General features: G+C 39.1%; 2 protein-coding genes across 4 annotated transcripts in view; one reads left to right on the forward strand and one right to left on the reverse strand.

Moving 5' to 3' along the window:
* The first annotated feature begins 9,136 nt into the window (after positions 1-9,136).
* On the forward strand, positions 9,137-11,066 carry msx1b (muscle segment homeobox 1b). The gene is made up of 2 exons (XM_053476562.1): positions 9,137-9,678; positions 10,104-11,066. The coding sequence occupies exons 1-2, from the start codon at positions 9,288-9,290 to the stop codon at positions 10,520-10,522; spliced, it is 810 nt and encodes a 269-aa protein (XP_053332537.1). The 5' UTR covers positions 9,137-9,287; the 3' UTR covers positions 10,523-11,066.
* Positions 11,067-20,907: 9,841 nt separating this feature from the next.
* gsk3bb (glycogen synthase kinase 3 beta, genome duplicate b) overlaps positions 20,908-27,646 on the reverse strand; it is a 32,579-nt gene continuing 25,840 nt past the window's right edge. For 2 of the 3 annotated variants that reach the window (XM_053477031.1, XM_053477032.1), the window contains exons 8-11: positions 26,775-26,870; positions 26,112-26,298; positions 24,373-24,471; positions 20,908-24,129 (exon numbers count right to left, since the gene is read on the reverse strand). In XM_053477031.1, coding sequence (XP_053333006.1) covers positions 24,059-24,129; positions 24,373-24,471; positions 26,112-26,298; positions 26,775-26,870 — 453 coding nt within the window. In that variant the 3' untranslated portion in view covers positions 20,908-24,058. The remainder of the gene's footprint in view (positions 24,130-24,372; positions 24,472-26,111; positions 26,299-26,774; positions 26,871-27,646) is intronic. The other variant, XM_053477033.1, reaches the window with a different exon arrangement.

Below are 27,646 nucleotides of genomic sequence, written 5' to 3' on the forward strand. Positions count from 1 at the left end.
TTAAGACACAGGACATGGAACTCAGACTACGTTTTTGCATCTGGTTCCTCAGACTCATCTTATTTTATGTAGGCATGAGTGAGAGCTCAGATATGAAGGTCACAGGACAAACAAACCAGATGTTCCACAATTCATTCAGAGCATTTGTGCATGGGATGTTGACGCTTTTCCCCAAAGGGGTTTCCAGTACCATAACACTAAACCCACTGACGGGTGAATAACATTAATTATCTGGTGACAATGGCACCTGTAAATGGGTGGGAAATATTCGGCAGCAATTGAACAGTCAGGTCTCGAAACTGTTGTGTTAAAAGCAGGAAAATCTAAGTGACTTTTACAAGGGCCAGATTGTGATGGCTAGACAACTGCAAACTGCAAACAGATTTTCTCATGATTGTCTCATCCTAAAACCTGTCGACTCATAAGTTCATGCTATCAAGTCTGATCTCATTTTATTTTCATTCTACTTCCATTCCAAGTGAGTTTTAAATAAATGATTTGTCGGTCGGGAGAAAAATGTCGTCTTGAAAATCTTGTTCTGGTGGATGGACATTGTGTTGAAAATCCACTCGAGAACTCTTTTGAACTCTCCCGCGTGCACACCCAAATTGCCCATTATCTACACTTCTTAAAAGCCCTAAGGATATTCAAAACGGCACGGTCCTATTAGGTAGCATGATGTGCACTCGTGCTCTTTCCTTCACTGCATCTATGATAAAGGGACACCGCTGTCCAGACATCCCAAGGAAGCCCACCACCCCGCACCCGTTTCGGAGCCGAAGCTGTTGTTAATAAAAGTTTAAAAGAGGAGGATGAAAAGAGGGCGAAATTGAGCTGCCCATGCACTATTATTTCTTCTCTGTATGAGAGCTGCCCTCTTGCTGGGCAGGCCGACAGTGTCAACCCTTAGGGAAGGAGGGGGGAGTGGGACAGAGGATGGAAGTGTGTGTGTGTGTGTGTGTGTGTGGATGAGTATGTGGCCACTACCAGCCCTAGGGCGAAGCAAATCATTTGCCTCTCAGAGGCTTCAAAGGTGTTGGGGGGGGGTGGATGGGGGGGCCAATGGGGGCAAATTACATTTAAGTAACCAAATGAATAGATGGTCCAGCCAGGCAGCATTCCGGGAGGAAACCAGAGAGGAACGCTTGAGGGAGTCAGGGTGCAATGGGCACCGGCTAAAAATATATCTCGCGTGCTGAAAACAACAGCAAGATCATATTTAGTGCGTAATCATTAACTAAACCGAATGCATTTTTTTTTTTCAAAAAAATCAAAGGAGAGCTCTTTAAAAGATCTGCTTTGGGAGACTCTTGGATTTAAGTAATTGTAGCACTGTATTCTTAGTCATGGATGGTGTGTGTGTCAGAGAGAAAGAGAGAAAGAGAGAGAGAGAGATCCTTTCAGTAGAAACTCACCTGCAGAGAGAGGACTATAGAGCTCTGTGGGCGAATAGAGAGCAAAGCAGCTGCCAGAGCTGTTAGCCTCAGCACCCAGCTGAGAGGGAAAAAAGAGGATGCAGGGCCTCTCACAACAGGCCACTTAGTAACAGCAGCCCTGTGCCAAGCCTGTAGAATGAGAATGTGACGGCCCATCAAGATTTTGGAACTTAAAAAAAATAATAAAAAAATCACTGATTATATATTTTCCTCTTTCGCCTTACTCAGCTCCTCTCAGCCCTCCTTTCATTCAGACTCGTTCTTCCAGTCTCTTCCGTCCATCCCGGGTGACATTTTACAAATCTAGACGACACCTGTAATCTCAGCGGCATTTCTTTAATCCTCTCAGAACTGCACACACTGTTGATTTACTACTACTTCTTCTACTACTAGACACTTTTATTCTTTCTTCATTTGTCTCGCTGCCTTTAACTTTCCTTCACAGTTCATTTCCCCTAAAGACCAGGAAACAATGGTCCAAAATTAGACAAAAAGGACAACAAGGACATGAGGATTTGTGCTCAGACATTACAGATTACAGATGACATTACAGATGATTACCTAATGACAGGCCGGCAGTAAAAGAATGTCTCAGCATGACCGGATCATTAGAATGCACATACAGGCAAAAAGAAATACAGGGTCATACGCAACAGATGCCAAGCGAGAGAACGTCAGAAAGGACCACAGCCACAGGGCGAAGGATAGTGTGGGAACTGATGATATGCGCTCATCGTTCACTCTTGTACTTACAATCGCCGATTAGCTAATGACAGTATTAAAATAGTCACTGGTACAATGGCGCGCCATAAATTGTTTGGTCTCTGTGACATTGTTAAAGGTCTAAAGTTAATTTGGTAATCAGAAATAAGGAGTATATATGAATCTGTTTATAAAAATAAATATATTTAAAAAAAAGTTTTTTTTCTGGAAGGAAATTTAAAAAACATTTGAAAGTCTGTTTTTAAACGTTTCTACTCATCGCTGCAACATTACAAACACTAACGTTTTTGTTTTGCGAAATTTTTTGTTCTCTTAGTCAAACGTCCCAGTAACCGATGAAAAAAACTTACCGAACGTCTAATAATGTTCTCTGTTAACTATAAGGATCATGCGGTTGGCAAAAATTGGGTGTTTACAACATAATTGTCCGTGCTGCGTTGTTGTTTTTAGCGTTGCTGTTTGTTTTTGTTTTTCGTTTGCATATGAAGCGAGAGGCCACACATTGTCAGTGGCAGCTCAGAAACTCAAACCCCTGAAAAAAGAAAGAAAGAAAGAAAGAAAGAAAACTGACTCATCCAGGGCTAATCTGCAAAATCAATTCCTCTCAGTTTGTGCTAATTACCTGTCTTTTAATGATTCACTTCTGAAGAGGCTTTGAAATGCAACAAGCCAATTACCTGCAGCTTTTGCTTAATGTAGGCTTAAAAGGCCCTGTGATCTTCCTCTTGCACCTCCCCGCTCCACTCCTCTATTCTCGCAACACACTAAGAACCCTATGCCTCCAGGGCATTTCCCCAAACGTTTCATTTACAATGCCCCGCAGTCCATTTTCACAGTTGGGAAAAGTGCAATTGTGTTTCCTAGCTCATTTAAGTCAACAAAGTCTCTCTCTCTCTGTCGTTTTTCTGCTCATTCTTCTTTCTCTCTCGTTTTTTCTCCTTACATTTTCTGCATGAAATCAAAAAAGAAGAAGGAAACAAAACAAGAGAGAGAGAGAAGGATATCAGAACGTTCTCTTTGAGGATGCTTTAGGTTGTGACATTTTGATCTTTGATCAGATCCTGATCAAAAGGACATGGATCCTGGACTTCCTACGGAAAGCAGCCAGATTTGTTTTCAACCCAAAACTGATTGAACTAAAGATTAGAATTTTACACCCATCCAGTACTCTTCGTTTTAACCCTCATAAGGGAAGCTCCAACGCCAACCTCAAATTACCGTAAATTTTATGAGGCAGACATCTGCCCAGATACCACGGCTCCGGCCTCCTGCCTCACGTCCTGTGCGTGTTTTTTAAAGGCCTTTGCTCTCTCTCGGCATGTCAGAACTGGTCCTTTTGTAGTGATCTCAGATCAGCTCTCGGGCTTCCCAAACCACTGCTTAAGGTTCCGGTTTGACCAAGGATAAGCTGAACCCAGATCAGCATAAAAAGCCGCCTTTTCCACCCAGCACCTCCCCCTCTATTCACATTGAGAGAGACCAAAGAGTGTTTATTCAAAGTCTCTTTTAACCGGTCGACCCCCTGGTGGACAGCTTTTTCATGGGAGGAATTTCAAATTGTAATCTGGGGGCAACCAAGCACACATATTTGTTCATGGCCCAACCTCCGCTGACCACATAATTATCTGACAGCAGATGGAAATTTGGATGGAATGGTTTTAAACCATGCCAATGGCTTCTAAACACCCAAAAGAAAGTTACAGCAATACACACACATATATACACACACACAGATATGGAAAGGTTAAAATTAAGTTTGATGAATAAGATCATACCTTTCCAAATTTTTATTCATGGGTAAGCCATCCAATAAAATCCACTTTGCTTGTTAAAAATTGTATCGAATATCAGTTCAACATGTCTGTGTGTAAATGATTATAATATTTATAAGGGAAGCCTCGGTACATTACCTCGACGTAACGTCTATAACCACAATAATAAAATATGGTAAAATCAAAAGTTTCCTCGTGATCCTATACCAACAAACCAGATAAAAGTCAGTTTTCCTGTTTAATATTGCATTTGAAAGAAGTCCATTGAAAACCTGAAAATTGAGCTCAATTTTCACTCACAAGGGATCTTATTGTACTAAACTGTATTACACTGTCATGACCATTTAGCATGTCTAACATCAAACAAAGTGTGACAATATGATTGACCCTAGGATATCCCCACATAATGACCTGATATCGAATCTCATGCAAATAATTTTGATTTCCAGACATGAAAGAGACATCCGATGGTCAAAATGTTCAACGCAGAACTATGTCTAAGAGTCAAATTTTATAGTCAATTTATGATGATTACTGTAATTGTTTTGAGGGCTATTAAGAGTCAAATTCATTCAAAATAAGAAACATATAAGTAAATGCTTAAATTTAGCTAAATGCATCGTAACATTTCAGCTGAGTGCTACACATTTTCTTTTATAGTGACGCACACACGCCATGCCTGAAATGAAAACACTTTCATCCAAACATGCAATTTGTACAACAGCACGTGGTGAGACTGGGACTAGATAGTCAAAGTGTAATTTAAGGAGCTGTGAAAGCCTGTATGAAAAGTAACACATGAGACTAAAATGTTGTATGGGCACTCTTAGTTCCTTTTGTGTGACCACCAAGTGACCACATTTGTGTGCACAGGAACGCAAACCCAGATCCACTCATACGCTCACGTGCTTACAGTTACGGCGTTCAATCCTGCTTGGTTTTTGTGACAAGATCCCATTAGCAGCTCCTCTTAGAAATAGGCTTCAACTAATATACCACGTACACTTTCCATGTGCATCATCCCCACAGTAGGAGCTTCCTGGCTTAATCCTATCCTCAGGAATTTATTGTGGAAATCACTGAAGGGTCTGCTATTAAGCATGTTATTACATTTTGGTTGTAATAGTCTTCTGACATGAAAGTATATAAATATTAATAAGCATCGAGTGCAGGGTTTAGTGCAATAGATCTACAATGTATGATAAATCACTTCAGCTACTGTGTTGCTTTATTCCTTCAGTGAAAAGAAAGACTTGGCTATTCCTGGATCTTCTGAAATAACAGGCATGAATATCAATGCTGTTCCTCTCAGGATCCCTCGTCCATTTCACAACATTTTTGGCAGCTATTTCCCTGCTGAGAATCTGAATGGGGGAAAAAACAAACCATCCCTGCATGGCTGGCTCTCTTTTTTGAGACAGAGCCATGTAGTCAGTCTCCAGCTCACAATGTAGAAACAGCAGTATGTCCCTGGCACCTTCTCGCTATAAGAATGTGCATATACAAAGTTTTGTGTGTGAATGCATGCATATATTCTTTTTTTTTCCTTTTTCTCAGTCTCAACGGAAGAACTTGTAGTTCTGTGGTAAGTATCTGAGTTAGTGTGTAATTTGTAGTTTTATAAGTGGGTAACTAAAGAGCTAAAACACACGAAGATCCACTTTTTATTTTATATGAAGCAACAGCCTATTTGTTTTGTGGCCTGACATTGTTGCATTACGTTTTTTAAAGACGAATGCTTAAATACCCGACCGAATGAGTGAACAGGATTTAACTAAAGCTGACATGTATAAGGAATCAAATTCATAGTGTAATAAATCCAAACATGTAAAATACCATCACACTGAGTTGTGTCACAGTAGGGACTCCAGAATTCATTAAATCGAGATTGACGTGTGGAATCGCCAACATTTGAACTTTCGCTTGGTATTTCGGCACTAAATTTGCCTTGGCCCCAGCTTTTATGAACTGACTGAGTGGTTCCATCCAAGCTTGAAAACGAATTGGAAGAGACTCCATGTGAAAAGGTCCGTTATTGCCTGCATAAATTGTGCGGCCCGTTGCAGCCTGACCTTCGGGGGTAAAAAAAGAGAAAAAGAACCTATTTCAAACTGCGTAGCGATATCTAACAAGAAAAGCAAAAGGATTCCATGCTGCTTCCCATGGGTGTGTGTGTGTGTGTGTGCGTGTGCAGGTTAAGAGAGGAATGTTATGAAACTAAATACATGAGCAGAGATACCTCTTATATGGACGCTGGAATATATGTTTACATAGAATCAGATTATTCTTCCTGGGGTTTGTAGTAACATTGTTTCAGGGGGATCTACAGGTTAAGCCTTGATAACTTACTGGAGCCCTATCTCCGATTGGGGTGATCAGATGGAATGAATTCTCTCTCAAAACATTTAAACCAACCAAATGTTGAATATCAGATACTACTCCTTCAGGATAGTGAGATATGTCATTACACATTTGATTGTTATATGTTTTCTTGATAAAAATGACAGCTAGGACATACTTGTTGTGGCCTTACTTTTGTCAGTACTTCTAAGACACAGTCATTTTCAACTTTGTTTGGAAAGCATCCTTAATACTTAAAAAAAAAAAAAAACACGCACACACATTTTTATTTACTTTGTTATTTAGTATGCACAGATCAGCCATAACATTAACACCACATAGCATTAATACATTAACATGGATTACAGGACCCCCAAGGCCATCTCGTCGATCCAACTGAAAAGTCAATGTACCCCAAGTTGTTAAAAAAAAGACAATGTTGGTCATGATAGGGAGGCACCAGAATGCTCAATGCAACAGAGTCTGCCGCACCCAAGAGCCAAAGAGCCCACGGCCACAACCAAAAGCCTTTAAACTCCCCGGATCCTGATCCGATCTGGTACCCAAGTCTGATCTGTGGAGCCCCCACCCTGCAACACACTGCACCAAAGAATCCGTTAAAGCCAATTTCCTGGTGCCAGACAGGACAGCACACCCCCAGAGATCTTATGTAGTCATGCTCCGAGGGACCAGAGAGAGACCCAGGCAGCACAAGGTTAACCTAGACAATGCTAGGCGTATTGTTTTGCGTTGTAATGTTATGGCTGATCTATTAATACTCTAAACTTTAAAGTAACTGTCTGGACTGGGCAGAAAGAGTTTTAGCAAGATGCAAAGCAGGTGTAGCTGAGGTAATGGGGGAGGGGCTCAATTACCCCATGACAGGAGATAACATGTCAAGTAGTTTCAGTCAACAGTAGTCTTAAGTGTCATTAAAATGAGTTACATTTCATTTACTTTCTGATTATTTGATAACTTGTAATCACACATCTTATATCTAGATTCTTTTTGTTTTTTGTTTTTTTAAATATGAATTATATTCTTAATTTTAAAAAGCTACCTCAGGCAATGGACTCAAGTGGACAGTTCCATAAAGATAACCAGTTTTAATTTTAAATACTTGACCTGTTGATCACAGTTTTATACAGAAAATGTATTATTTGCCTTAAAATAAATTGTAGTTGTGTTCTTTAACTTGTAAAAAAAAAAAAAATTAATGGTCGAACATGATTTAAATCAGAAGTGTTAATTCAATAATGTATTATTAGTGTTTATTAATATTAAAGGATTTATTAGAAACCACAAATATTGTACTACTATCAGCCATAATACTTTTCTGAAAAAATTACATATTCTTCTGTTTTTAATGTAGGCCTATATTTAATTAACTTTATCATAACCATATATATTAGATTTACTAAAACTTAATCAGGTTATGATGAATACCATGAAACTAAATGAAAGAATTTTCAGGTTATTTCAACTAAATAAGAAATATTTGTTCGTATTTTACAAATAGAAGAAACAGGTTAATTTTTTTTTTTTTTTTTTACTTATAGGTTGAATAAACTGGTTGAATGTTGGTTGTTATTTAAGAATTAGAAATAAACTCGTGTTTTTGTTTAGTTTTTTCTTTAAGTTAATCAGACAATATTAATGTTTTAATATTTAATGTTGCAAAACTAGAATTAATCCGTTGGTTTAGGTTTTATTTTTGGTTAATTAGATTAGACTATGTGAGAAATAAGTTAGCACTAGAAATAACAAGTATTCAATTAAAGTTTATTAAATTCTATTAAACCTAATGTCACTAATGAAACATATTCTGGCTGTGACCTGGGCTATGACTTTATTTAAGTCTTATCAAACGTTTTATAAAAGGTTAGGTCACTTTTTAAAGTCGGATAAAACGTCTTTTTCACCAACACTTGTATTTTTGGAGTGTGTTGTATAAAGAGAAGAGAATCGGTTAATGTTTTCTGCACTCCTGGCCTCGGAGCTATGTGCTGTACTGAACTATGGCATGTTTGGAGGACAATTGGTTAAGTGGAGTTAACTGTTGCCTTTTTCTCCCTGAGGTAGCTTCGCTTTTGATCCTGCCCTGCCTGGCGCCTTCCAAAACGCAACTTGTCTGGCTTATTAAATGCCTAGAGAGAGGGAGAGAGAGAGAGAGAGAGAGGAATGCCTGTTGGCTTCTTAGCTGAAGCTTTTGTAACCTTAAAAGCCCATGACAAGCCTTAAATTGCGGAAATGCGGTGTGAACAGCCTTATCCAATCAATTTCTTTCTTTTGCGGCGCATCAGCCAGGAACAGTTTCTGAATAAATAAGGCGCTTGTTGTATTTCCCAGATGCGTTTGCTCGTACCAAAATGCGTTATTATATCCTACCAGCACCATCACATTCTTTCTTCGGTAATTATTTCAATACCAAAAAAAATTTGTTTGTTTGTTTGTTTGTTTCAATATTTTTCACTCACTTCAGGCTTCCTTGACTTTTCATGATCTAGATTTAAAAAGTCAATTCTTTTGTGTCGTCTCAATGACTATTCAACAGTTGGATATGGATAGGCCTGTCTTTCTCTAAAGGTTCCCCACTGTTTAATTGGGCTAAAATTGGTCCGCTTGCGTTCCAAAGAGTCGGGAGCCCTCGGGCCATCAATACATCATCTCAGCACGACGCCTGTGATTAACTGCTCGTTTTTCTCAATATCCTCTTGATGTCTTTCAGCGGCGCGTCCCGGCCAATCCGAGCGGGCCTTGCGCGCGTCACGTGGCCGTTCGGCCGCTCTGATTGGCAGTCGCGGGGGGGCGGGAGGGGCGGAACGGTGGCTTGTTTTTAATAAGTGAAGCTGTCGCGGGAGAAGGAGGCTGTCAAAAACCAAAAAAACAAAAAACAAAAAAAAGAGAAACAACACAACACCCGAGTTAAAGGAGTGCGATCGCCGTGTAGGAGTGTATGACCAGAGATACCCACATGCTGAAGCGCCGAGACGCAACGCCCTAGTAGGAGCCCGACATGACTTCTCCTAAGGGAACTGCTCCGTTTGAAGCCTCGCCTCGCGACAAAACGGACTCCGAGAGCGAGGAGAGCAGAGCCGCCGAGGAGAAGAGCAAGCCGAGCCGCCACCCGTTCAGCGTCGAGTCGCTCATCTCCAAGCAGAACACCTGCAGGAGTCCGCGCTCTCCTCCTCCTCCTCCTGCTGCTGCTCCTGCTCCTCCAGCGCCTTTCCCAGAGCACCTGGGCCAGTACTCTCACTCTCAGAGGACTTACTTCCCACAGAAAAGTCAGGTCTCAGCTGAAACCTTTAACCATCATGTCTCGGACTGTCTAATCGACGAGAGCGAAGACTCGAGTGACAAGGAACAGAGCACTTGGCTGAAGAGCCCAACTTTCTCATCACCGCAGAGTAAGAGAGCATGTCACCCTCAGACTTCTGAGTTGCTGTTACTGATGTGCGCTGCGTAGTTAACAGGCCAATGCAATTATATTTAATAACTATTAAATAACCGTATTACAAATAAGGGTTGCAATTTTAATATTAATTGCATAATGGATTATAACTATTATCATTATTGTAAACTAATGTTACTTGTATTCTCAATATTGGTATAACTTTGTATATTTCAAAGTGCATCCATGAGCATCATTGAACACTTGGATAGTTTATAAAAGAATAATAATAATAATAATATCAGTAATGGCACCATAAAATTTGCTTAACTTTTGATTATCCTCTTTATCTTGGTGCATGGCATTAGAGGTTCGTTACGCATCTATTTGTAGACTAACCCCCCAGCTGTGTCCCTTCTGTCTCCTCTCTTTGCCGTGTAGGAGCTGCAAGTCCTCCTTCGACATGCCACCTGCGCAAGCACAAGACCAACCGCAAACCGCGCACCCCGTTCACCACGGCGCAGCTGCTGGCGCTGGAGCGGAAGTTTCGCCAGAAGCAGTACCTGTCGATCGCCGAGCGCGCGGAGTTCTCCAGCTCTCTGAGCCTGACCGAGACGCAAGTGAAGATCTGGTTCCAGAACCGACGCGCCAAGGCCAAGCGGCTGCACGAAGCCGAGCTGGAGAAACTGAAGCTGGCCGCTAAACCCGCACTGCCCGCCGCGCTGGCCTTGCCTTTCTCTCTGGCCGCGCACGCGCCTCCAGCCATGTACGGCGCCGCCGCCGCGTCCGCGCTCCCGCGCCCGAGCCTCGCCGTGCCCGCGATCTTCGGCTCGCCTTATGGAATGTATTACTTATCCTAATAATAACCCAGAACCCACGAGAACTGCGCGGTTTCCATCGTGCCTGTTTGTTTTAAAGACTTTCCCTAATGTGCAGTTGCAATAACTTTTACAAAACAAATGACTCCGATACCTCTGCCTCCAGATTTGTACATTTGGAGATTTGGAGATGTTATTTTATTTTGTTTTGTTTTGTTTTGTTTTTAAAGCCATCTCCTCAAATAGCCTTAAAACATAAGAATGCCAGATAAATGTCTGACGAAATGCAATGATTAGTATATGTGTGATGTATATATTCATGCTCTTGTGGAGCAGGTTCTTCTGTATTGATGTAAAAACAAAAATCTCTGGGGGTTTGTCCGTCATGTGACGAGAAGTACTTACTGGCCTAATCTTTAAAAAGTGCCTTGAAAGACCAAATATTTATTAGTCAATAAAGAGTATTCTTTTTAACGTTTAATTTCTTCTCCTTTATTGTGGCTGTGGGATGTTTATGGTGCATTTAGCAAAAACAGCATCAATAAGAACATCATTATCACCATCATCAACAACAACAACAACAACAATAATAATAATAATAATAATAATAATAATAATAATAATAATGCCAGTCAAATACACGGTAATGGAACTTGTTTTTGAGGCCTAGTAATTTCGTGCTTATCAGAAATCCTTATTTACGGATGTATAGCTATTTTATATACTAAAATAATTCGTTTAGTCACACTCGATTCCCTTTAATTTTAATTTTTACATAATTCTTTTTACAATTTCAATCTTTTTTTTGCAACTGGATTTCATTGTGTGTAAAATGCGTAAAGGAGTAAACGCAAATGCGCGCTGCAGGAATTCAAAGCCACAGGTTACAATCGTTTTAATCTGATTTCGCATCTATATATCCGTCTACATCTATCTATATACATATACTAACCTCTTAAATAATGCATTAAACATTACACAGGAAAAACAGCGACAGTACAGGTGACATCGTATTGGAAGTTTCTTGCGCTCGCTGGTGATGTGTGTGGACGACTTCTAAACTAAAACCTATAGTCGTTTCAACAGAGTGATGAGGCAGCAATAAACTTTCCAACTTTGCATTTATAAGCAGTTTTTATAGTAAAGTGTTTAAGGTGTTTTTTTTTAATCCTAGAAATGAACCTTATACACTTTATCCAGTACTTTTATTTGGATTTTTAAGTATAGTTACAACTGTTGACTGTGTTTTTTTTTTGTTGTGTGTGTGTGTGTGAGAGAGAGAGAGAGAGAGAGAGAGAGAGAGAGAGACTTAAACCCTGAGCGAATTTATATAAGGAAAGATCCCAGACAATTTGCATTGTCGGATAATTCGTCTGCTATGAAATGAACAGATCCCAAACAACGTCTGGTTAAATGTAGTTTAGCTACACTGTTACACTATACACAACTATACTGTCTCTGTTGAGGATAAATGGGTTTAGGAAATGCAAATACAGATAACGTCATTTTAGTTAAAAGAAAAGGGAAAAGCCAAGCAACACCTTTTAATGGGACTAAAATGCAGAAGTATTGCTTACTTAATCTATTTTGTAAACACAGAAATAAACAATAATGTAAACGTTTTTGTTTGTTTGTTTGTTTTTTTGTTTGTTTCTCAGGATTTTTAAAAATAGAAAATTTAAGCTTCCTTATTAGAGGCTAAATGTATAATTTTTCAATGTCCGACAGAATATATATAATTAAATATATCAAATATAATATAGATTTTCTAAAACGTTGTCTATTATATTATTATAATGTGTATTGTACCGATATAACTATCTTCTTCAGTTCTTCACTATACTTCCTTTCAACATTCTTTACATCAAAAACGAACAACGTTTCTTTTACTCATGCGACTGATTCTACATACATTTGCTGATTTGCTGAATAAAATGATAACGAAACCATAAACGATAGTATTTATTACACTTTGAGCAAATAAGCACCGAAAACATTAAAACATTCTAAGCTGAGGATTTGATTGAGTTTAATTTTACTCTAATAAATGTTACTATTTTACTACTAATACCGCAACTAATTTAGGAGATCAGAACATGCATATGAGGTCTGAGGGTGTTTAAACTCCTCTGCATTCCTGGCTTCCTCAGAACATTAAGTTTAAAGCTAAGACATAATGAAAGCTAAGCCTGGCCATAGGCAGGGAGTTTATATGAAATAAGGAGGGATCTTGTAAAATGATTGCACTGCTATTTATTGCTCTCCACAATATAAAAATCTATGTTGCTGCGTGAGGAACAGGCAACATTCATTTAATTTCATGCTCAAAATATTATCATTCTTAAATATTAAACGAGTTAACATTACAAATAGGTAGAACAAGATAAAACTGGATGTTGTAATGAGTTTACCTGATCAAGGTCAAAGCAGTTACTGAAAATCTCATAAAGTAATAACGCTAATCTTTCATCATGCCTTGCTGAAAATATGGCACATGGATATTAATTAAACAGCAAAACCTTTAATAAGAACAAAGCAACAAATATTCTTCATTAATTTGTTTTGGTTTGAAATGGTATGTCAAGGAACAGCTTTGAAAAAAAAAATGATTAGTGGTTTTGTGTAATTCATTTGTGAGTGCTACCACAATAATAATAAAACATATTACATTAATTGCAGTAAATTATATCGATAAATAAAAATAAAATTAGATCAAAACTCAATAATAATTGCAATTAATGATTGCAATTGCAACGAATTGAATTATAAATAAATAAATAAATAATTACATAAAATACTATATTGTCTCTCTTGTTTTAATACATTTATTTATTAGATGATGATGATGATGATGTGATGCCTTTGTGACAGCACTCATTCTCGTGTTCTATTTCTTGCTTGTTTTTATTTATTTATTATATAATTATATCATTATTTATTTCCAAAACCAGAGGCATTAGAGGGGCTTGTCCTAACTTACCTCACTTTTTGTGTTCCTCCTGGAGTGTCTTTAGTAGCTGTAGAACATCGTGGAAATGAAACAGGCTGTGTTCCAAATCACATACAGTACTACCACAGCTACTAAATAATGTCGCACAATAGTACGCTTTCTATGTTATACATACATTTATTAAAAGCAATTTTGGTGTTAAAGGTGTAGAAATGTTAAACTATGATACAAGTCTGTTTTCACCAAGTGACTGCCAACCCTAAAGGGTCCATGATGGCTCCAAGTGTCCCAAGAGTGCAGCCTAAAGGGGTTAAAAAGAGATATTTGGATACAATAGTCCCAAATTATTTCAAGTGGCTGAAGTGAATAAATAGGTTAGTGCCATGTTCTTGTATTAAACCAGCTATGGTCCACTTGTTCCAGGTCAGAACCATGAGAAGCCTGTCCTGCACTACCCTGGCACACTATTTAGTAGAGCAGCATGCTGTTTGGGACAGGACTATTTAAGATGTATCTCGCCCTCTAGTGCCAACATGCTGAAATAATCACAATCAACATGGAAATCTGTTAAATATAGGCTACACTGTTTGTTTGTTTTCTTTCTGTAAACAAATTTAATAAAATATTTTAAATCTTGTTTGTTTTTGGTGTGAGATAAATGAGCTAATGGCAATAGGTAGATTATAAAATCTTGGTTTGAAGTTCCTCAAGTGTTTAACACACTCACTAACTCTCACTTATTCACTATAACACTTATCCTATACACAGGGACTTGTGGTGCACCCTGGACAGGGTGTTAATCTATTGCAGGGCACAATCACACACAGTCGCACACTACAGGAAAACTTGGAAATTAGCTAATCTAAATCTAATCTGCATGTCTTTGGGCTCACTTACTCACCAGCACTCATTCATCATAAATACCGCTTTCTCATGGAGGGCCTGTAGCCCATCCCAGGAGACTTAGGGCACAACGTAGGGTACACCCTGGAGGGGGTGCCAATCAATTGCAGGGCACACACACTAAGTATGGAGAGAACAGGCAAACTCCATGCACACAGACCTGAGGCAGGAATTAAATTTGGAACCTGGAGGTGCAAGGCTATGGTGCTAATCTCTATGCTGCCTTGATTTTTAACTATTAGGTTTAACTATCTGTTTAAGTTTTTAAGTATTAAGTTCAAGGACAATTTGTTCTCCATTATTTGTTTACTTGAGTGTTATTATAATTGGGCGACTAGCTGGCTTTGTGGTTAGCACTGTTGCCTTCCACCTCCATGGTCCGGGTTTGATTCCCACCTTGGGTGTGTGTGCATGGAGTTTGCATGTTCTCCCTGTGCTTGGTGGGTTACTTCCCACAGTCCAAAAACATGCAGATTAGGCTAATTAGTGTTCCCAAATTGCTTGTAGTGTGTGAATGAGCATGTGATTATGTGTGTGCCCTGAGATAGATTGGCACGCCATCCAGGGTGTACCCCGCCTTGTGCCCTGAATGTCCTGGGATGGGTTCCAGGCCCCCCGCAACCCTGTATACAAGAAAAAGCAGTATGGACAAGAAGTGAGTGAGTTAATATAATTGATTATTCATTCATCCATATTCCATACCTCTAGTCCCATGTTGAAATGCAGGTGGCCTGCAGCCTATCCCATAGAGCTTAAAACACAAACTAGGGGCATCATGGATGAGATGCCAACTCATATGGGCACAAGCCCATACACACACACACACACACACACACACACGGTAATTTAGAGACATCAATAAACCTATAATGTTTGTCTTTGGACTATGGGGGAACCCAGTAGAACCCCGAAACACACCACAAGTGCTTAAATCTCAACAGTCTCTGCTTTTTTTCATCCAATCAATAAATTTTTCCGATTTTACATTGTCATCTACTGTGACCTTTTCAATGTAGTTAGTGCTATGGCTATTAGTTTACACTCACTGAACACTTTATTAGGAACAATGTACCAGTACTAGGTAGGGACTAACTTTATGACATGAAATGCACATGTTGGAAACATCACTGTGAGATTTTTGTTCTATGTTGAAATGGTTGCCTCATGCAGTTCCTGCAGAATTTCTTGGATAAACTGAATTCAGAGCTTGTGACCAGGAAGACTCATCGTCATCTCCATCAAACCAGTTTAAGACCACATTTGTTTTGTGATATGGTGCATAAACATGCTAGAAGGAGCCATTATAAATGTAGATAAATTCTGGCCATAAACATGGATGCCCATGGACAACACTCTCTCACTCATCGTCTATACCGTTTTATCCTGTATACAAGGTCGCAGTGGGCCTGGATCCTATCCCAGGAGACCTAGGGCACGAGGCGGGGTACACCAGGGTGCTAATCCATCGCAGGGCACACACACACATACACACATTCACACAATATGGGCAATTTGTGAACATCAATTAGCCTAATCTGCATGTCTTTGGACTGTGGGAGGAACCAGAGTATCCGGAGGAAACTCACCAAGCACAGGGAGAACATGCAAACTTCACGCAAACAGAGACAGGAATCGAACCCGGACCCTGGAGGTGCAACCCATGGACAACAATACTCAAATAAGCTGCTGCAATCGAGATTCATAAGACCAGATCTAGTTTCCAACTGTCCAATTTTGATCCTGGAGGTGACCCCAACATGATTTTCTGCTATTTTACCCCATTCACGTCAAGGTAGGTGACATAATGTCGTCAAGGTTGCACTCATAGATGCTTCTTTGCTCAGCACAGTTGTACAATATGGTCATCTAGGTTACTGAAGTTTCTTTGTCAGCTTCGATCAGTCCGATAATTGACTTCTTTTATCAACAATACATTTTTGTTACTAGAACTGCTGCTTACTGGATGTTTTTTCTTTATTGTACAATTCAATACATGTACATTTTTGAGACTGTTTTGCAGGAAAATCCCACAAGATCAGCAGTTATAGGTCACTATCAATCATGCCACAGTGAAAATCACTGAGATCACATTTTCCTCATTATGATCACTCAATACCATTACCCAGGCTTTTCTAAATGGCTTATAATCAGCTAGATTTAATCCATTTGCTTTGCTAATGCCAGGTTGGACTAGAACCCACGTAATAAAGGTTGGTTGAATCATAGTCAAACTAACTGTAAATTTAAATGGTGAATTTGTCTTGAAATCATAGAAACCAGGGAGGGAGGGAGAAATGTCCACTGGCCAATTTATATGTATTTTCGCAGAGGCTTTCTAAACCAGTGGATTTCAAATCCATTCCTAGAGGACCCAGTGCCCTGCACAGTTCTCATTTCCCAGCATAGCTATCAAAACTAATCAAACTAATAGGCTTTTCCTAATGGAATGGGTGTGGTTGGGCACTAAAATATGCAGAGCATCGCTCCTCCAAGAATAAGGTTGGAAACCACTTAACAGTGGTACCTTCATACAAGTGTACCATCCAGCAGTTTCATACACACAAGCATCATGTCTGAAGGCAGACTGGAAAAAGATTGAATGAACTGTATCGTGTATAATAGATGAAACATCTACTGAGTGTCATGACATCAGGTATCATGTCAGTCAACATAATGGCTGGCTTTTTTCTTTTTCTTACTCAATATGGTGACTATGAACAGCCAGAAGTATGCTGATCTGCTGAAAGACAGGATGGAGCCAAACGTGGCGGTACATACAATAATTGCCAGATTACCATGCATGATGTGGTGCCTTGACATGAAACTACACTTGCGATTGAGTTCTTGATCAAGAAGTAGCCCTTGACTGGCACTGGGAACAGTTACTGATTTGAATTCCATAGAGAAGCTATGGGTCATTGTCAAGGACAACATTACAGCCAAGTAGAGCCAAAGAACTGGAAAGAGCAATCAAATATGTTTGGACACAAAAAGAATCACTGTTGAGAAAGGACTGTTCTGAGAGTTGGGTATAAAAAGCATGATGCTTATAGTGTGAAAACCGCTAATGTTGGATTACTCAAGCAATAAACATTCACAAAGACTAATTCCTTGGAAATATGCAAACTGTTGCCTCAAACAAAAATTTATCTGTAACTTTTGGCATCCTTTTCAATTAATTTATTAGCAGACTATTTGCCTGATTACTATCTGTTATGCTTGGCAATCTTACTGTTTCTTTGAATAACAGTAAAACATAAGGGCTCACTTGTGCTTTGACACTTTGTTGCCAAAGCCTGATAAATTATCCAGTATATTTTAAGAAAAAACATGATTAATTAAGCCAACATTTTTCTGTTTGCACCAAATACAATTTAGCCAATTTTTCAAAATCGTCAAAGCAGCTATGCGCATTGTAAGGAATATATATATATATATATATATATATATATATATATATATATATATATATATATATATATATATATATATTTTGGTGGAGCAGGCCTCTTCATCATTATGCATAATAATTTATTAACCGTATTTAGGAGACTTGGGGTGCATATGTATACAGACCTGATATGGAAGTGGATTTGTGGATTGCGGTAAAGAATATGTAAATATGAAAACAACAGTTTCACCCCCAAGGACATATTTGGATTCTGTCAACAGCAGTAATGGATATTGCATGAAAAGATTTTTCAGCTGTGTGCTTTAGTTGCAGGAGACCATGTTAGATGTTTTGGAGATAAAGTCAGAGAGGCCGGTGGTTTGGACATTTTAAGGCGAAAGATGTCGGCGTTGGAACTGCCAGGCAGGAGGTCTGAAAGAAGACCAAAGAGGAGATTTATAGAGGCAGTGAGAGAAGACATAAAGTTAGTTGGTGTAAAAGAAGAGGATGCAGAGGATAGGGTTAGATGGAGGCAGATGATTCACTGTGGCGACTCCTGAAAGGGAACAGCCGAAAGACAAAGAAGAAACATTACAGGTGATGAGACATGGATTCATCACTACGAGCCTGAGAGTAGGGTATGGACTCGCCGAAGTTCAAACGTCAACCATCATCAATGCTTAGTTCTCTGGGATTCTCAAGCGCCAGTATTGGAACACTATTAGGAAAAACGCTTCAACAATCAACAGTGCTCGTTACAGTGAGACGCTTGTTGAAGCGCTGAAGCTTAAACTTCGGATTAAATGCAAAGGACTGATAACCATGGCAATGCTGTTAGTTTTATGCAGATGTAACGGGACACACACTATTTAGGTTCCTCTTGTCACCAAAGCAGCTCTGATCTGTCAAAAGCAGGGACTCCACATGACCTCTGAGGGTGTGCTGTGGTTCATGAAATACTGTCTTACTTTTACACCAGCTGTATCAGGATGCACACTTTCCAAAAAGTTTAATTTTTGTTTTAGTCCAAAGAATATTTGCCCCAAATTCTTGGTGATAATCAAGATGTTTTTTGGCAGATGTGAGATATTAAGTCTTTTTGTTCTTATTGGTCACCATGGAACACTACCACAGATACCCAGTCTCTTTCTTAATGTTAAATCATGAACACCGACCTTAACTGAGGCAACTGAGGCCTGCAGTTCTTGAGATGTAGTTCTGGCCTCTTTTATGAGCTCCTGGATGAGTCAGTAGGCCGGCCACTCTCGGGAAGGTTCGCCACTGTTTCAAGTTTTCTCCATTTGTGGATAACGGCTCCTACTGCGGTTCGCTGGAGCGTCAAAGCCTCAGAACTGGCTTTGTAACCCTTTCCAGACTGATACGTCACTTAGTTTGTTTCTCATCTGTTCTAGAACTTCGTTAGATTGTGGCATGATTGAGACTTTTTCGTGTGCTTCACTTCGTTAGGCAGCAGCTATTTAAGTGATTTCTTGATTCAACAGGTCTGGCAGTAATCAGGCCTGGGTGTGGCAAGTGAAACTTAACTCAGCTTTTTCAAAAAATGAGATTAATCACATTTCATTCATGATTTATCAAAAAAGGCAATTACTTTTTCACACATCGCCAAGTATGTTTGGTTGCTCTTTTCAGGCTGGTTTGTCGGCACATGCCATGGATGCTTGACTAGATTGAGATCTGGGGAATTTGGACTGGACAGATGACTCATAAATGACCTCGTGGCTAAACCTGGGATTTTTTTGCCTTAGGATATATTCCACTCATTGCACAATTTTGCAAAGTAGTGACGTTACTTTGCAGCATTTTAAGAATGTGGTCCTTCAAATAATTAAAAAGCTAGATACTGTTACTTATCCCAAAATCATTCAAGAAATATTCAGGGGACTCCCTTGTCCTAATAGAGGCTGGTGCATTGGGTGACAAGTGCCTACTAACAGGAGTTACCACTTAAGGAGTTTAAGGAACTGCTTAGAGGTGTGTTGATTTAGGAAGTCTGAAGCCTGCTTTCACCTCGGCACGATTATGTACCTTCTTCTACGAGGTTACAAGCCTCCATCTTCTTCAATCACTGCCCACAACCTTGGGGTAACTTTGAGCAATCAACAGTCCTTTTAAGAAAGACGCTGCATGGCTTGCTTTCAACCTTCCCAAATTCTCCCACCCCACCCCACTCATTTCTGCTCTCCACAAGCTTCTAGACTGTTTTCTGTCCTGGCTCCTAGGTGGTGGAAGGAACTACCCTTAGAAAAAAACACATTACAAAAATAGTTTGACTGATGGTACTCCTAGTTAGTAACACAGTGAACCAGTGTAAGGATATTCATTCATTTTGTATTATGCTTATCCTGTGTATATAGTTGGGGAGAGCCTGGACCCTATGCACAAGGCAGGGTACACCATGGACAGAATGCCAATTAATTGGGCAATTTAGGAACATCAATGAACTCAATCTGCATGTATTTGGACTATGGGAGGAAACTCGCCAACCATGGGGAGAACATGCAAACTGGAGGTGAAAAGCCATAGTGATAACCACTACTTTATAGTATATATTTAATGATTTAAAAATTTTAAATCATTCTGGATAAAAGTGGTGTGAGCGGTGAGTGCAGCAGTCACCTAGCAAAACACCATGTCATTGAGTCCTATGGTGAGTTGGTCGTGACTGAATTGTAGTATTTACTATCCAGGTGATTCGTAACTGGATATCAACAACAGAAATTGAAGAACACAACAATAAGCACTGTATGAAAGGTTGTGCAATGCGTTTCACCATCAACATGCGGTGTTTCTTCCTTATATTGAGGTGTAAAAAAAAAATAAATAAAAAGACTTTTTTTTCAGGCTAACCTACACTTTATTCAATGCAAATGACAGTACCGGGTAACTACGTCTCTGAACCATTGTACACAGAGAAAGGGTTCGCTATTTACAGAGAGACACATTTAGCATAACCATCACAGGAGAGAAAACAAACAAATTTGCTTCGAGTGAATCATTTTTAAAAAAATAAAATAAAAATTAGTCAACAGGCATTCAAGTAATAGCAACATCTTAGTCGGGTCTGTCTGTCTGTAGTTACAAAGTCTCTTACAACCGCCAACAGCTATACACAAGTGTGTCCAAATATGCAGTGGATATTTGTATTTTATTTAACTTGTATACTTTTTTTATTAGCCTTTTTTATTTTTTTATTTTAGCATTTTCATCCAACCTGTACAGGTTCTGAGACACAAACATCACTAGAAACGTGATCAGTTCTGTAGTCATTAAGTAAGCAACATTTATGGCTGTAGATTTTACAGGCAAGAAAGCATTTACATACTCTTAAATGTGATTTTTTTTTCTTTTCTTTTTTTTGTTATGTATTTAGTGCTACATGACATCACTCCCTTTTGACTGGGTGCTGCTGAAAGCGCATGTTAGAGCATTGTAAACAAAATTAATAAGAACAATATAAAAAAATAAAATAAAATCCCAACATCCACTTGTTTAATACTTATTGCCATTGAGTTGATTAGGTAATACTGCAGACCATGACATTTTACATCATATATCACATCCCTTTCTTACTGGTTAGTGGGTAAATATATACTAAACAAACAAACAAAAAAACTGCGAAACAGTTAAAACGTTCTCATTAAAACAGTTCTTATTACAGCTAAAGCCTCGTTCTGTCACCTTTAAGTCTCTAATAAAACCACGCTGAAGGAAAAAGGGAAAGTAACATATGAGCACCATTGAAAAAGGGAGATATTAATAATAATAATAATAATAATAATAAACAAGATCCTTTTCTTTCCGTCGTTTAGCGAGCTCTTGGGTTAGGAAGCAGCCTCGGTGTCAGTGCAGAGAGTCACAGGAAATGGAATCTGACCACAGATCAGCACTAAATAGGAAACACTACATGTAATGAAAACGACGTGCTGATCTAGGCTCAAATTTAATCCGTTTGCATCCTGATGAATACAATTAAAAATATCAAAAGGCATGGATTATGAAAAAAGAGACCCAGTTTAGCATGGCTTGAAATAAAGGAATAGTTTGGAACAACAGCAAATTGTGCACAATTTTCCAGCATCACAAGCCAAGAAGTTCAGCGTCTCATATTTGCTTAGGCTGCACGGATAATGTAATACAGAACCCTGTGTCACCAAATAAAAATCCTGTAAGTATCAGCCTTAAACTGGGCGCTTGTAAAGTCACACAGTACTGCTGATGTTATAGATGCAACATGGATTACTTTCATATATAAAATGTATTTTGTAGTGACAGCCATTTTGAATAACTGGAATCATATACGAAAGCATTCAACCCCTTAGGAATCTCCTCCTACAAGCTTGAGGGATGAACTGTACTGAAATTTAAGTGGAAAAAAAAAAACAAAGAATGTCCAAGCTCTTATTATTTTTTATGGAACTGATCCTTTATGTTGTAGCCAAACTAAACTGAAGTCATGCTTCATAACCCGATTAGCACATAAACTTATAAATCCTGATTGTTATTAGAGTCAGCATATGATGCTTGTTACGTCATTGGCCCAAAACTTTAACAATGACCCAGGCGGCAACAATGTAAGAACTAGAGGACTTTCCAACAGCACTCGAGGGAGGTCTACTCGACTCGGAGGGGTAAAAATTCAGCCATGCGCTTTTTGATTTAGGACCAGCTAACTGGTCCCAGATCAGCAGCAAAGGACCAGCTTCGGTCAGTTTCACGCTCTGGGGTTACAGCCATTGCAATTCGTGTCGAATCAGCATCATACAAGTTTCTATACAACAAACGCTGGCTACTAATGCGAACATAAATTGAACTTGATGCTATTTTGCCTGAATCAGTCATTGTACTTTTTTTATATATAAAATAAAGTATAAAACCCGGTCCAGGGTTGGGAATGGCCAGGTTAGACACAAAACAGGAAAAAAAAAAAAAAAAAAAAAAAAAAAAAAAAAAAACAACCCACGGAAAGAAAAATCCATGAAAGCAAAGGCACTCCAAAACTATTAAACACTAAACAGCTGCATCCTCTACAGTTCTCTTTTTTGCCATTTTGAACTCTACGGCTAGGGAAGTAGCTCATCCATAGTTCACGATTAAAACAATTTCACATCTGCCCTTGATCTTTTAAATACAGTAGATATACAGCATGCGTGCCCATACACGCACATACATACACACACCCACACATACATACATACTGTACATACATGATGAACCTGGATTTTGTATGCAATTAGCACATACAAGCGTTTCAGGGAGACTGTACAGAGTAAACGATGGGAAGACTAGCATGTGGAGGAGAAGAAAAACAACACGGCTTATACTCCTTCAAAGAGAAAAAAAAAACAATGTAGATAATAAATGAGTAAAGCAGCATACATATAGGTGAGGGGAAGGGGGGTAAAAAAAGCTACATTATACACAAGATCGTTCACAAGAAGCCACTACATACGAAGCCTAGGGATTCTGCTCTTGCCCGACACATTCCAGGTGGAGGAAGTAGCCCTTTAAAAAGATGATCTGGGATCAGGCATCTAATCCAATTCGATACCTAAAATTTACTGTGACCTAACCTCCAGCGAAACATCTCTGTTCAAGGATCGGGTCTGCTCTCTTAATAAACAAGAGCATGCTGATCCTTTTTCAGCACACAGACACTGGCCTCAGATCAGCGCTAAACCAAAATGTTTATCCACAAGCTAAAAAAACTTCAATCTAAGGCGCACCAACGCTGTTTTCTATTGAGAAGCGCAGATACGCAGCCTCGTATTTTGTTCTCACGGGTCTGGGGTCGAAGGGCCACACAGTGGGGGGGCTTGTCGGCATTTCCTACCGGTAAAAGCAGCAACCAAGGCTACTGTGAACCTATTTAAAAAATAATCATCGTAGGAGACGCGCGGAACTCGTAGCATACTCGTATGTCTATAGATCTGTATCTCTTTATAAGCACACATGTATACACACATATATATTAATCATCTCAACTTCTCCACAGTCCGTTGCTCTTCTTCCCGAGCCGAGACTGACGAGAGGCTTTTAAAGACATCCTTCCTGTCCTTTAGTATAAATAAATATAAAACAACAATAAAAAATAATCAAAATGACAAAGGGTGTTTGGAGGGTGAGAGAAAGAGAGAGAAAGAGAGAGAGAGAAGGTTATAAAGTTCAGTTGGTTCATCCATATCTCATCATGAGCTTTTTTTTGTGGTTGTTATTTTTTCTTTCTTTTTCATAGCCCGGCCCCTGACGTCGTGGGGGAGTGGGCGTGGTTAATGAGCAGCAGCATGGGATTGGCCTGTCGAGGAGCAGGTGGTGTTCAGGTCGATGGGTTTGGGGCGGATCCAGAGGCGGCATTGGGGCCTGGGCCACGTTCGCCACTGCCGGCATCTGAGGTCGGGGAGAGATGAGAAAGAGATGATATGAACAACGTGATCAAAAAATCTAATTAGTGTAACATATCTACTCTGAATTCCTAAACCCCTAACCACATCACATCACTGGTCCTACTGTATATCTCAGCATTCAGGAAGGGATGTAATCTATTCTATCCCAGACTAGAAAATGCTATAGAGATGTGACCCGTAAATAATAATGTCTAGCGGCTTGTAATGAGAGACAGTAGGGATTAACCTGCAGTAGAGGAGGCATTAGAAGGAGAGGAGGCTCCAGGTTGGTTGCGAACGTGTGCGGGGATGAGTATAGACGCCAATGAGGGGTTACTGGACAACTCTGGTAAACCAAACAAATTGTTAATCAAACACACACTCACCAAAAAAAAAAAAAAAAAAATCTATAATCACTAATAAAATTTAAATAGTCACATCTAGAAGTATTAGAAATCAAAGCTTTTGATATTTAACAAATTGTTTGGAATGAAATGATGAAAATGAGATGATGGATCAGAATTTTAGCTTTCATTTCCTGATGCATATAGTGCTGTGCAGAAGTGTTGAGCCATTTTACATTTCTTCATATTAAATTAAAAGAAATGAGAGAAAATGGTTTACTGCGACAGGCTGCAAGGTTCCTAAAGATACAATTTAAAAACCTCAGCAGCAACCTCAATTCCCCTTTTAACTGTTCCAACCAATCAGCATCACCAATATACTAATCACCAGCCTAATCATCGGTCACCTGTTTCTCACTGGTTCATGCATTAAGTTAGATGTTTGTTTTTCAATGCTTGAATGATTCATACAGTAGGTAATCAAATCAAATACCGGACTGAAAACAATTTTTATTTTATTTTCAATTTTTTTCATTTTTGTGAAGCTGCTTTGAGACAATGACCACTGTTAAAAGCGTTATGTAAATAACATTGTTTTGTATTGAATTAAAACCAGAGCCAAAAAAGATCCTTGAGGAATCATGGAGAGCTATTTCTCAAGACTACATTTAAAAAATACAAGAAGAAAATATGATGAAATGATGGGTGGCTCATGACTTTTTTGCACTGTATATCTACAGCTTGTAATACGGCAACTGTTTGAATGAAGCCATGTTCTAACTTCTTGAAAAGCACGGAATGCGTAACTGAAAAGTGTTTCTTCTTGTCCAGGTATGTCCACTTAGACTGATGGTTTCATCTATAATTACTACATTAGGTGCATTACGGCATCCACCATCTGAGGAGGACTTAAAACAGAAATAAAGAGGCCATAACACAAGACACAAACCACATATTTAGTCAGAAACACAAGGTCAGATTGGAATTTAAAGAACTGTAACAGAGACCAGCCACATAATTTGTTACGAAGTGAGGGGAAAGCCAATTCAAAGATAATGCAAAAAAACAAAAAAATAAAATAAGCTCATACAAGGTCAAGCACAGTGGAGATAGTGTCATGGCCTGGGTCTGCATGTCTGTGCATGGAACAGGCTTACTAATCTTTCCTGATGATGGTAGGAACAGAATGTATTCACAGAAATATTCTGTCTACCAAAGAGATAAAAAAAATGTAGATCTTTTAAAGACTGTTAAGATGTTCCTAAATTTTTTGCTCAAAGATTTCTAATCAAAGATTTGGGTCATGGCATTCACAAACAAAACAAAAAAAAATACATCGGAGAACTTCTCATAATTATGACTTATGGCTTACTATCTTATAACTACAACTTCCTGCACAATAATTAAGACTTACTGCGTCATAATTATTACTTATTATTTATGACTTAAGTCATGATGGTGAGATAAGACATCATAATGAGTTAGTAAGCCAGAATAACAAGATTTTTTTTGTGAATGCAATCTTCTTCTGTAATATATACACATCAGTGTATGAAAGCTAAAAAAAAAAGAAAAGAAAAAAAAAAAGAACTGCCCTTGTTGTTCCAATACTTTCGAATGGGACAACTGATTGTATTCATACCCTGTGTGGTGAAGTTGAAGAGCGGGGGTCTCTCTCTGCCGTTGGGGAGCTTGAGAGCAGGAGCACGGAGCTCGTCAAAGAAGGCATGTGCGCAAGCCTCCAGAGGAGTGAGACGTGCCGTGGGTGTGTACTCCAGCAACCGGGAACACAGAGCGATTGCCTCGGGTGGGGTCTTCGGCCGAAACACCTAACACACAAGCACGTTAGACGACCATAATTAAGAAAAAGCAACACTACAGGTCAAGGTGTAAACTTTAAAGCACTTTTGTAAGTTGCTCTGGATAAGAGCGTCTGCCAAATGCTTAAATGTAACACCGTCATGTTAAAGACAGCCCGAAGTTAACTAACCGGGTTAGATCAAATTTCGACTTGTAGAAGTCTTAATGCTTATCGGTGCTCTGTGTAACAGGCTGTGGGCTAAGAATACCATGAAGGTAAAAACCTATCTATACTGGGACAATCCAAATGCTGCTAGTGTGAATTCTTTTGAGCACAAACTGTCTCATGACTGCACAGCCACCAGGGGGAGCTTTGACATTTGCAACAGGTTTTATAAGCAATCAAATTAAATCACGGTCAGGATATAAATGTATTTAAAAATAAACAAACGGAAAGAGGGAAAGAAACGGCGAGAGCCCTATTTTACCGTGAATGCTGACTCACCTTAGTCCATGGGTGGGCTTTGATTTGAGGGAACTTGAACTCTGTGTAGTTGGGGTTCATCTCTCGAATCTGCTCACGCGTGGGAGTCCCCAACACCTTTACACAGTCATGCGTTTAGAAACCATTAGCTCTAGTGTGATGCTGGCTACAAAATCAGCACATCCTGATCTGTTTTATTTAAACTTACGTCACATCAATTTGCAAACAATTTTAAAGATATTTATTAATAACCAAAACAACATACTGACTATTGAACAATGCACTGGAACTAAAGATTCTTTACAGTAACAATAATTAAAACAGCTCCTTACACAAAGCTTTAGCAAAATTAACAAAAAAAATAATTGTATATAAAAATTCAGCAAGCAACAATATATTCACTGGTCATTTTATTAGGTACACTTTGTTAGTACTGGGTTTGACCCCCTTCTAACTAACTCCATTGATTCTTCATGCCATAGATTTGACAATGGATCATTCCTTACAGATTTTGGTCCATATTGACATGATCGCATTATGCAGTTGCTGCAGATTTGTTGACTGTACATCCATATGCAACTCTTCTGTTCCACCACATCTTAAATGTGCTCCATTGGATTGGGGTGACTGTAGAGGCTGTCCCAAATACAGTGACCTCACTGTCATGTTCAAGAAAACAGTTTGAGCTTTGTGACTGGGCATGTTATCCTGTGGTCATAAAGGGATGGATTACATAAATGGTCGGTTACAATACTCGTGACTGGACCACTGATACAAACAAGGATGGATTTATTCATAGTCCATTCTACCCTCCGAATATCGCTGCAGAAACCGGCAGTCGTCAGACCAGGCAAAGTTTTTCAAAACTTAGTGAGCCTGTGCGAATTACAGCG

Source organism: Clarias gariepinus, chromosome 18 (genome assembly GCF_024256425.1).
Source record: "Clarias gariepinus isolate MV-2021 ecotype Netherlands chromosome 18, CGAR_prim_01v2, whole genome shotgun sequence".
In the NCBI taxonomy this organism is placed as follows: Eukaryota; Metazoa; Chordata; class Actinopteri; order Siluriformes; family Clariidae; genus Clarias; species Clarias gariepinus.